Source organism: Nothobranchius furzeri, chromosome 14, assembly GCF_043380555.1.
Source record: "Nothobranchius furzeri strain GRZ-AD chromosome 14, NfurGRZ-RIMD1, whole genome shotgun sequence".
Lineage (NCBI taxonomy): Eukaryota > Metazoa > Chordata > Actinopteri > Cyprinodontiformes > Nothobranchiidae > Nothobranchius > Nothobranchius furzeri.
In genome coordinates, this window is record NC_091754.1 from 37,725,591 (window position 1) to 37,736,904 (window position 11,314).

The window sequence follows — 11,314 nt, forward strand, 5'->3', positions numbered from 1 at the left end:
GACATTTCTCTGCCCGGAATTCTAAAAACAAACAAAGTTTTTGAGTTTATTGGGAGCAAAGCTAATAAAGTCAGCTAAGAAGAATTACGTGATGTGTTGTTGTGTCTGTGAATCAGGTCGACACTTTTCTGCTTCAGCGACGAGGAGAGAACAGAGAGCAGCCAGTCAGCACCAGTATGGACATGAGCGATGGCATGGGTGTGTGTGCATTTCACACGGGCCCATGTCGAAGGCTCCGGCTGCTGCTGTTTTACATTTCTGTCAGAATAAAAATAAATAAAAAGGCTCATGTTAGTTTATGGAGCCGGCCTAAACTACTTCCATGTTTTCATCTGCTGTCATGCAGTGGCGGTTTTACCATTAAGCATAGGTCAGCGGCCGCCTGGGGCCCCCTTATGTTGGGGGGCCCCCTAGCCCTGACTGCTGGCACCCCTCTGTTAATGCCACAATGGATTATTCCTTTTAAGACGGCTATGTGCAAACAGGAAGTGATTGGTAGTCATTCCACTCCAATCCAGTTGGTGGCAGTAATGCACCAAATTGTTGTTTGCCAAGTGCCATAAGACCACAAATAACAATAAGAAGAGAGGCGGCAGTGTCCGTAACAAACTCAAAGCGATAGTCAAAACATGAAGCATGAATGGAGTTATCCTAGTGGCTCCAATAAGAGAAAGAAGCAGCTTGCTTTAAAAAAGCTTTTATCTTCACTTCCAAAAGTGACATCGTTTTTCTATGTAAACATCAAAAGGTAGAAGAAAGGAAAGGCAATGGAAAATGTTTAAAGGGAGGAAAACAGAGACCAAAATGGAAAATAGAAAAAAAAAGAAAGGCAAAAGCACAGGAGCACTGACAGGAAGAAGAAAGCAGAGCAGATATTGAAGGTGCTCAAAGGGAGAGAAAGACAGGAAAAAAGAGGAGGACTAAAAGTGAAAATAACTCGTGTCAGAAGAGGAGAGAGTTTCGCAAATCCAGTTAAAGGTAAGATTGTCGAAAATTTAGTGTAAGGGGCCCCATGTCTCTGTTCGCCGTGGGCCCCCAATTTGCAAAATCCGCCACTGCTGACATGGAAACACACATACACCTCTATGAAGGTTAAACATTATTTACAGATGATGACATGTAAGGCGGGCTGCACAGTGGTGCAGTGGTTAGCGCTGGTGCCTTGCAGCAAGGAGGTCCTGGGTTCACATCCCGAACTCTCTCTCTCCAAGGAGTTAGCATGTTCTCCCTGTGCATGCGTGGGCACTCCAGCTTCCCACAGTCCACAGACATGACTGTCAGGTTAACTGGTCTTTCTAAAATTGTCCTTGTGTGTGTGTGTGTGTGTGTGTGTGTGTGTGTGTGTGTGTGTGTGTGTGTGTGTGTGTGTGTGTGTTCGTCCTGTGTGTCTCTGTGTTACCCTGCAATAGACTGGCAATCTGTTCTGCTTGCCCAATGACAGCTGGAGATAGACACCAGCCTCCCGCGACCCTGCATGTGCAAGCGGGTTACGAAAATGGACAGGTGGATGAGTGAGACTTCATTCATTCATTCATTCATTCATTCATTCATTCACAACTGACCCAAAAGCATGTCACATGAACTAATATTAAACAACCGCCTAACACTTAATGACTGAATACTTGTCTGTGTGTCGGTCCAGATGTTACAGATGCTGCAGCAGTGTAAAACCGCCTCCCTGCTTTCCTCCGGAGTGAATCCAGCGTTGGTTTTACCTGAAAGCATCATTAGCTCTGGCTGCTTTTATCCGAGCTGCCTGCTCGGGTTATAATGAGAGGGAAGAGCACCAACAGCTTGTTGCAGTGGCTCAGTCATAAAACATAAATACACCTCTAAAGCCGACACACGCTAACCCCACCACAGCAACAGAAAAGAGTCAGGCTGTGTTTAGCACAGCATGGTGTGTGTTGCTGCAGGTGTGTTTACACTGCAGCCTCGAGTCAGTCATGTCAGTACGGACCAGGTCTACGGTTGATAGTTACGGTGTTTCTGACCTGGTGAGTTGCAGCGAAACGCGTGGCCAGTGATTGTTTAACCGCGTTCGTTTCAACCCCATGCACGTCAGTAAAAGTGTGTGAGAGCAATAGAAAATTATATTTATAATAACTATTCTTTTATTTTGGTTTGACCTTTACAGAACTAGAGAGATGTCTTCTGCATACCCAATGTTATTTCATTCCTCAACATTTGAACCAATCGCTTCATTTTGAGCAGAAACGTTTACAAATCTGACTTTTTGAGGTTCCAGGAAGAGCCGAGCCCTCATTACTGGGGGAGAGGGGGGCACCACAGACAGGTCGCCATGCAGTGTTGCACACACACCCACGCCATTTACCAGTAAACGCATCATAAACTGAAACCCTAACAACAGTTTGCTGTTTAATTATTCAATTCAGCTTATTTATAAAGCACCAAATCACACACAGAGTCGTCTCAAGGCACGCCACACAGAAAACATTACAACTGAGTTCAGTTCAAATCAAACGTTTCCTACCCAAGAAAACCCAGCAGGCTGCATCAAGTCACTGACTTGTTGTGTCAGAGACTTCAGAGCAATCCCCATAGGAAACAAGCATGCGGTGACAGTGGAGAGGAAAACCGCCGACTGAACCTGGATCAGCATGAGCAGCCATCTGATGTTTTATATGTTTCATGTTTATAAACCAGAGAGCCGAAGCCGGAAACCCGTCATGTCAACGCGGTCCGGAGGCGGCGCTGGCGTCTCCGGTCAAACGGATCAGTATTCCAGAAGAATGGTCACCGCGTGCTCCAGGCCAAACAGCATATGGAGCGTTCAGACTGAAGTCAACTAAAGCCTGACTCGGTGACGGATCAGCAGCATTAAAGCAGAAGACGTCTGCTGCCCCCAGGAACCGATCTTCTGTCAGTTCAGAGAGGAGGGGACGGGTTCTGGACTGGACCTGCCTCTGATCCGCTACAGCTCTCAGAGGAGGTTCTAGCTGAATGAGTCTGGGGAGAAGAGACAGCCTCCACCTTTAAAACATGTGAAAGGACTGGATGGATCACAAATGGAAACATTATGACAGCAAATTATAACAAATATAAACCAAAAAAACTGGTTTTCTTTTGGGGGGAATCATCATACCTCAGTGACCTTCAGCGGTCTGAGGGGTCGATGTTTTACGTTCAAAACAAACAGCAAAGAAGCAAATTAAATGTTTGCTAAAGGCTTAATTTTAAGTACAGAAAGAGATGAAATCCTTCTTTTTTTTACAGGAGACAAGAAAACCCTGTCGGCTGGAGTCTAGATATGGTTGTTTATTTGGACTGACCTGCAGAAACCTCTGATCTCTGCCGCCCGGCGCTGTGGAGGGTCAGGTGAAGCCAGCTGTTGCTGATCTGCAGCTCAAGTTTCTGAGGACTTGGGCTGAGCTGCACAGAGAGCAGGAGCCCCTCCGGGTTCCAGGTCCTGAACTGGAAGCGAACAGAGAACTCCCCGGTGGCAGGAGCAGCAGACGGAAGCGACAGGAAGCTGCTGCTGGAGCTCAGGAAGGTGCACGCCACCAGCTGGGGCGGAGAACACGAGAAGGTCACATTGCCCTGGAGGACAACAAAAAGAAGAGGAATGCAGATTCACATCAGTCTCCAGAAGCGTGATGGAGGAGGGAAATTCCCAGTGGAATGTCTGGAAATCTCACACTGAGCCTTATTTTAAATGTCTAAATGTAATCAAAGCAGAATCACTTGAGTTGAATAACAGCAGTAAGATGTGCAGAAGAGCTGACATCAGTGAAGATCCTGATCAGCACATCAACATATTCATTAAGAACACTACACAGATCCAATCACAGTCCAAAAAAGGCTCTTTGATCAGGGATTTAATAACGTTCTAATCTGGGACTGATGGAGCTCTGGAAGCCTTTGTCTTCATGCACAACAGCTTGAGAATGAGCAGACAAAGTCAGAGTGATCAGTCATTGTCAGAAAGCAAAATGTGAAAAGAGATGAGATCCTGGCACGTTACGTAACGGTGCCGTTTGGTGGACATCTGAACTGCTCTCTTGTGAAAACACAAACATCCCCTTCGGCTGCAGCTTTTCATTCAACGCAACATTTACATTTAATCTTAATTGGGTGTCAGCTGCAGTCAAACCCGACCAATCACGACTGCTGAGGTCAGACTCCTATCAGTCCCCCAGCCTGCAGGGCAGCACACAGCAATCACAGCTCTCTCACTCTCAATGTGATTCCCTCCATCAGCCTCGGGGAGATGGTCCCATTGAAATTCCATTACAGCTTCCATCATTCCGGTCTCCTCCACCTCTGCCTCTGTTGTCAGTAAAGGCCTTTAATGCAACAGTTAAAGGCGCCGGGTGTCTCTGATGAGATGTGGCTTGTGGCTCTTTGGCCGACCCGCCTGATTGGAGTGGGAGGAGACCCTCCAAATGCACTCAGACTTAATCATATAGCAGTCAGGATCACAATGGATGTAATGATTGTTTATTCTTCACTCCTGCATCTGGCCAATCCTCATTTAAATCGGGACAATCAAAAGTCGTCAGCAAGGGAATAAAAACACCAATAAGCTGATGACATTCGAACAAGGGTAGCGCCACCACCAGGTCAGCCTCTGAACTGTTGACCTGCAGCTGTCATCCGCTGCAGTAATGTGTTCATTTAAGAACATGTATCCATCAGAGATAGTTGGCTCTCTTACCGATATACCGATAAGTTCATCACGGGAAAACATTGGATTAATACTTTAATGAATAGTACAAGTGAGCTACTGCTAAAAAGTTTCAATGATTCGAGTTTAGAAAACAGATCAAAGTGAGACATCCATCCATCCACCCATCCATCCATCCATCCATCCATCCATCCATCCACCCACCCATCCATCCATCCATCCATCCATCCATCCATCCATCCATCCATCCATTTTCATCCGCTTATCTGGAGTCGGGTCGCGGGGCAGCAGTCTAAGGCGAGAGGCCCAGACTTCCCTCTCCCCAGCCACTTGGGCCAGCTCCTCCAGGGGAATCCCAAGGAATTCCCTGGCCAGGTGAGAGACATAGTCCCTCCAGCGTGTCCTGGGTCTACCTTTAGGTCTCCTCCCGGTTGGACGTGACCAGAAAACCTCACCAGGGAGGCATCCAGGAGGCATCCTGACCAGATGCCCGAGCCCCCTCAACTGGCTCCTCTCGATGTGGAGGAGCAGCGGGTCTACTCCGAGCCCCTCCCAGATGGCCGAGCTTCTCCCCCTATCTCTAAGGGAGAGCCCAGCCGCTGTTCGGAGAAAACTCATTTCGCCCGCTTGTATTCGTGATCTCGTTCTTTCGGTCACTACCCAAAGCTCGTGACCATGGGTGAGGGTAGGAACGTAGATCCACCGGTAAATCGAGAGCTTCGCCTTCCGGCTCAGCTCTCTCTTCACCACCACAGACCGGTACAACGCCCACATCACTGCAGACACAGCACCAAGTACAGGTTCTTCAAAACTGTTCATTTGGACAGTTTTATCTCTCTTTCTAGCAGGCAGCTTGTGGTTCAGGAGACCGCTATGATTTCTCATCTGAACCCTTTTAATCTGAAATTGTGCTTAGATTAAGAGCCTGAATGCAAGATCTTCTAGAAGCAATGAGACAATTTTCTGTAGATATTTGCAGCGTATTCAGAATAACCTCCATAGTGGAAAAAATCTGATATTAGCCTTTAAATCCTGTCAATGGCTCTCTGAGCATTGTTCCCTCTCCAAGAATGACTGCAACATAAACCCATCTACACATGCGTAAACTGGAGCTCTTTACTGAAATTAGATCATCTCAGAATAAGGAGCCTTCTACAATGTTTCGGCTGACTTCATGTGAATCTTTCTTCAGCACCGTTGCAGGTGTAGTCCGTCCTTGTTGGGCCAGACCATCTTCCTGCTCTCTCTGTGCTGTCAGCTGGAACATCCTCCAATGAGACTAACGTTGTGTTAAAGATGTTTTCTGCTTCACTTTGCTCTGACTTAACCATCCACTCGTGTAACTGAAACACTTGGATGTTCAGTGTTTGTCTGGTGTGGATTATAGCCATCCTCACACCGTTTACGCTTTAGCAGCACGCCCACTAAACATCACCCACAGGTCCGACACACGTGTGCCCTAGCCACGACGTGTGCCAGTTTCTAACATTGTTCTGTCAGCGATGCATTTAAAAACTTTTCTTGGAAAATGTGTGTGTGTGTGTGTGTGTGCATGTCCCTGTTGTTCACCGGCCCCTCCCACTCCCAAAACTCTTTAGGAAATTTTCTGGCTGAAATCACTCTGAGAAAAGGCTTCATCTTGGGAGACTCCGGCCCCTGCCGAAGCGCCCCACGCATCACTGAAACACCACTGGTAAGAGTTACACACAAATGTAATGTACGGCTAAATGAAATAGTTAGGAGTGTGATATTTCTCCTCCAGTTACATCGCCCACTATTTCCTGCTCGCCTACACATGTGCTCTACGTGTTTTTTTCTCCTCTCTCCCATCGTTACATCAGATTCTTTTCCTAGAAGAGATTTGCCGTTGTGAGAAAAGCTTCAGATGGCAAAGCGCTGTTTCACATAACTGAGCTTTTAAAGGCATTAAATGTTTCCTGGAAGAGAAATAAAGACACATTCAGGCAGGGCCTTAAAAGTGTGAGCGATGCATTCAGAGTAACCCCAAATTCCCACAAATATAATGGAGTTTGAGTCATAAAGAGGAAAATCCATAAAAGATCCAAAATGTGGACAAAAATCTGAGTAAAAACCATGAAGCTCTCTTCAGCTGTTAGTAACCCATGTCACTTACCACGCTGTGTATCTGAGGCTTGCGTCTCTTTGCCAGGTCTATAACATTGATGCCGTTGTAGTAGAGGTTCTCCACGCAGCCGTTGAAGTTCTTCCTCAGAAACGTTCCAGGTTTACCCGGCAGAGGGATGCCTCCAAAGCTCAGCTGTGATCAGAGCAGAGCAGACAGGCTGTTCAGACTCATCTGTTCGCTTCTGTGGAGGATGAGCTGAGGTGAACACAGCACCAGAGAATTCTGGAGATAACACACACATTCTTACAAGTTTCTGCATGAACAACTGAGCCCGTTATTCATAACTTGAGAAAACATCGCCGCCTCACCACTGCATCCAAAGAGTAGAGGGCTGAAGTCGCACTGCTGCTGTGAAGTTGATTACATGGTTCAGTGTGCTTCTGCTAGGTCAAAGCACAGAGAACACACCTTCACACGCTGGCTGTAATTCCTGTTCTCAGTGCAGCAGTGGAAGAAACTCCAGCTTTCTGTTTTGTTCTTTCTTCAACATCAGCACCGTTTACCAGACATGCTGTAATTCAGTCATGGAGAACTGAACTGGCCTGTGTAGAGTTCTGACCTCCAGCTGTGAGTCAGAACTCACCCACCAGCATCGGGGCGCGGCCTGGGTGGCTGAAAGCTAATCCTGCCAGACGATCCATGCCTTAAAACTGTTGCATTTCTTCAAGGTGATGTCTGAGATGGAAGCTGTTATTACAATTTCCGTCGAGCTTTTTTACAAACACTACCAGGGTTATAAAACACTAAAATCTACCTCAGCTCTTTCCAGGTAAATCATTTGCACTTGATGGGCGTGAGAGTGAAATAATACTAAAACTTCTCTGACTGCTGTGGAGAAAACCTCCCACAGCTCCACCAGCCTTCTTCGTCTCATTAACAGATCTCACATCAAAAGCTTCTCTGCAGATGAATGGAAGAGGCTTTGTTTAGTGGAGGCTCCAAATCCTGGACAGTTACAGAGAATGTACAACAACTCTGATTTCATCAGGACAAGGAGTTAACCAGAGCTCGTATGTACACACACACACACACACACACACACACACACACACACACACACACACACACACACACACACACACACACACACACACACACACACACACACACACACACACACACACACACACACACACACACACACACACACACACACAAACACAAACACACACACACACAAACACAAACACACACACACACACACACACATGAATGACATGCAAAATTTGCTTTCATCCGAAAAAAGTACTTTGGGCCACTGAGCAACAGTCCAGTGCTGCTTCCATGTAGCCCAGGTCAGGCGCTTGACCTGGGGAATGCGGCACCTGTAGCCCATTTCCTGCACATGCCTGTACACGGTGGCTCTGGATGTTTCTACTCCAGACTCAGTCCACTGCTTCCGCAAGTCCCCCAAGGTCTGGAATCGGTCTTTCTCCACAATCTTCCTCAGGGTCTGGTCACCTCTTCTGGCTGTGCAACGTTTTCTGCCACACTTTTTCCTTCCCACAGACTTCCCACTGAGGTGCCTTGATCCAGCACTCTGGGAACAGCCAATTTGTTCAGAAATTTATTTCTGTGTCTTGCCCTCTTGCTTGAGGGTGTCAATGATGGCCTTCTGGACAGCAATCAGGTCGGCAGTCTTACCCATGATTGTGGTTTTGAGTAATGAACCAGGCTGGGAGTTTTTAAAAGCCTCAGGAATCTTTTGCAGGTGTTTAGAGTTAATTAGTTGATTCAGATGATTAGATTAATAGCTCGTTTAGAGAACCTTTTCATAATATGCTAATTTTTTGAGATAGGAATTTTGGGTTTTCATGAGCTGTATGCCCAAATCATCAATATTAGAAACACTAAAAGGCTTGAACTACTTCAGGTGTGTGTAATGAATCTAATATATATGAAAGTCTAATGTTTATCAGTACATTACAGACAATAATGAACTTTATCACAATATGCAAATTTTTTGAGAAGGACCTGTATTTATCATTATTATTAGTAGCAGTAAAACACTTCCCAGCAAGTCACCACCATTTCTCAACAAGATCTTAACTGATGATGGTGGAGTCTGACCGCTGCACAAAGCCTTCTCCAGCTCATCCCAAAGGTTCTCAATGGGGTTAAGGTCTGGACTCTGTGGTGGCCAATCCATGTGTGAAAATAACGTCTCATGCTCCCTGAACCACTCTTTCACTATCTGACCCTGATGAATCCTGGCATTGTCATCTTGGAATATGGCCGTGCCATCAGGGAAGATGGAATAACCTGGTCATTCAGGATGTTCAGGTAGTCAGCTGACCTCATTCTTGGAACACATCCTGTTCCTGAACCTAGACCTGACCACCTGCAGCAAGCCCAGATCATAACTCTGCCCCCACAGGCTTGTACAGTAGGCACTAGGCATGATGGGTGCATCACTTCATCTGCCTCTCTTCTTACCCTGATGCGCCATCACTCTGGAACAGGGTCCATCTGGACTCATCAGACCAGTTTTAATAAAGCGTTGGGCAGTTCTGAACCCACTTTTAGTCGTTTCTGCATCTCCATAGATGTTTTCTCTGCTTGATGCCGTTGATCTGATCCTTCTCACACAGGCTGACGTCTTTTTCCACGACCATCAGATGTGTCTCTCTACATGGTTGTTTAAGAAATGAGAAGCAGCTCACTGCACCAGTTGGGTTAGATAACTTGTTGCTAGGGCTGTGTAGTATGTAGTATGGGGCGATGGTGGCACAAGAGTTAAGTGCTCGCCCCGCAATCGGAAGGTTGCAGGTTCGAGCCCTGCTCAGTCTGTCGCTGTCGTTGTGTCTTTGGGCAAGACACTTAACCCACGTTGCCTGCTGGTGGTGGTCAGAGGGACCAGTGGCGCCAGTGCTCAGCAGCCTCGCCTCTGTCAGTACGCCCCAGGGCATTGTAGCTCATCCCCACCCGTGTGTGAATGTGTGTGTGAATGGGTGAATGACTGATTGTGTTGTAAAGCGCCTTGGGGGGTTCCAGGACTCTAGAAGGTGCTATATCAAATACAGACCATTTACCATATTTAAGATCAATACTAGTGCAGTTAGTGTGGAATACCTGAATATTGTTGAAATAGTAAGAGGCAGAAGTGCATAGTGGGTCTGATTACCTGAGATCAGCTCCATAACACAAACATGGAATAATTACTTCCAGAGTTAAGACTTTACCTGCTCAGCTTCACGGAAAACTAACTTTACAGCAGCAGCTGATTCTGTTCTTCTAATCGCTGCTCGGCTCGTTGGTGCTATCTTTCTGCTTCAGGCCTCATTTGAGCTGCTCAGCTGAACCTGACACCTACTGAAGCAACACTCGCTTTCCTTACCGTGACTCGGGACAAGAGCTCAGCGGCACATCACCTCTCTGCGTGTTGGACTCAATCCTGCCAGTGCTGGCGTTCAGTCTTTGTGACGTGGACCACAACTGATCCCTTAATCAGGTTGTTTTTATATCTATATAACGTAATAGTCCGTTGGCCAGGCAGAGAGAACCTGGACTATCATAGGAGGGTTTGCTCTTTGTCATCTGAAAGTGTTTCTTCGAGCAGACTCTAACAGTAAGCTTCATTCGTGAGACTACTCATCAGTATGCCGTTGATCACGAGGTCGTTTGCTCCTGTACCTGTGAATATTCATGAAGTAATTCTGTCTCACTTTCACGTTGTTCCGTCCAGCAGAGCACTCACCTCGTAGTCCACCTCCAGAGAGTGTCCGTCTCCTTTGGTTTGGAAGTGCTGTGAGTGCGAGTCCACCGTGAGGTTGACCTGTTTGTTGAAGCGCTCCATGTGAACGGAGTGCCAGTGCTGGTCGTCCAGCAGGCTGCCCACGGTGACAGGAACACGGCGGCTGCTGAACTTTGACCTGCTGTCGTCTGCACCAACACAAAGACAGAAGCTCAGTGAGCAGCTGTTCACATGAACCTTGTCCAGAATCAGCTCATTTGATGCTGGTTGTGGTGAAACTATTGTCCAAAAGTGCTGCTGATTTCCTTCTTTTACCTGTGCTTGCCCATCTCTTCAAACGGTTGTAAATCCTTCCTTTGTAACCATTTTAGAAACTAATCTGCTCATAATTGTTTTGAAACTTCACCAAATCCTGATTAGCATCGGAGAATCCTTATTCCGGTTAATGTTAACACAAGTGTCAGGGATGGACAAGGATGAGTTACGCCCTACATCCCGTTGTCTTTGGACTCAGCAGTGTGAAGAAATAACGTTCTTGCTTTCTAGGTTCAGGAAAGGCTGGAAATGAAATGTCAACTCAATCATGGAATCATCATCCACAAAACAACTCTCACATCACTCAATCCCTCCCAATCTCCGGCTCAATCTCAGCCAAGGATTCCTGCAATCACCCAAAAGAAGCAAAGCAAAGAAAACAACAGATTTTAAGGAGACACGGGAGAGCAGTGTTGACCTAGGTTTAGGTAGAGGTCCAGTTTTCCTCGGTGCAGCTCCAGGGTGATGTAATCTCCTCGCTGACCCTCTCCATGCAGTAAAACACCTTCAG

General features: G+C 46.7%; 1 protein-coding gene across 1 annotated transcript in view; it reads right to left on the reverse strand.

The window, feature by feature from the left end:
• The window catches only part of cntnap5a (contactin associated protein family member 5a), a 165,578-nt gene that overhangs the window by 93,387 nt on the left and 60,877 nt on the right, over positions 1–11,314 (reverse strand). Inside the window, exons 5-8 of the mRNA XM_015965714.3 lie at positions 11,222–11,314; positions 10,492–10,676; positions 6,783–6,926; positions 3,294–3,561 (exon numbers count right to left, since the gene is read on the reverse strand). The exon at positions 11,222–11,314 is cut by the window's right edge and continues 111 nt beyond it. Coding sequence (XP_015821200.1) covers positions 3,294–3,561; positions 6,783–6,926; positions 10,492–10,676; positions 11,222–11,314 — 690 coding nt within the window. The remainder of the gene's footprint in view (positions 1–3,293; positions 3,562–6,782; positions 6,927–10,491; positions 10,677–11,221) is intronic.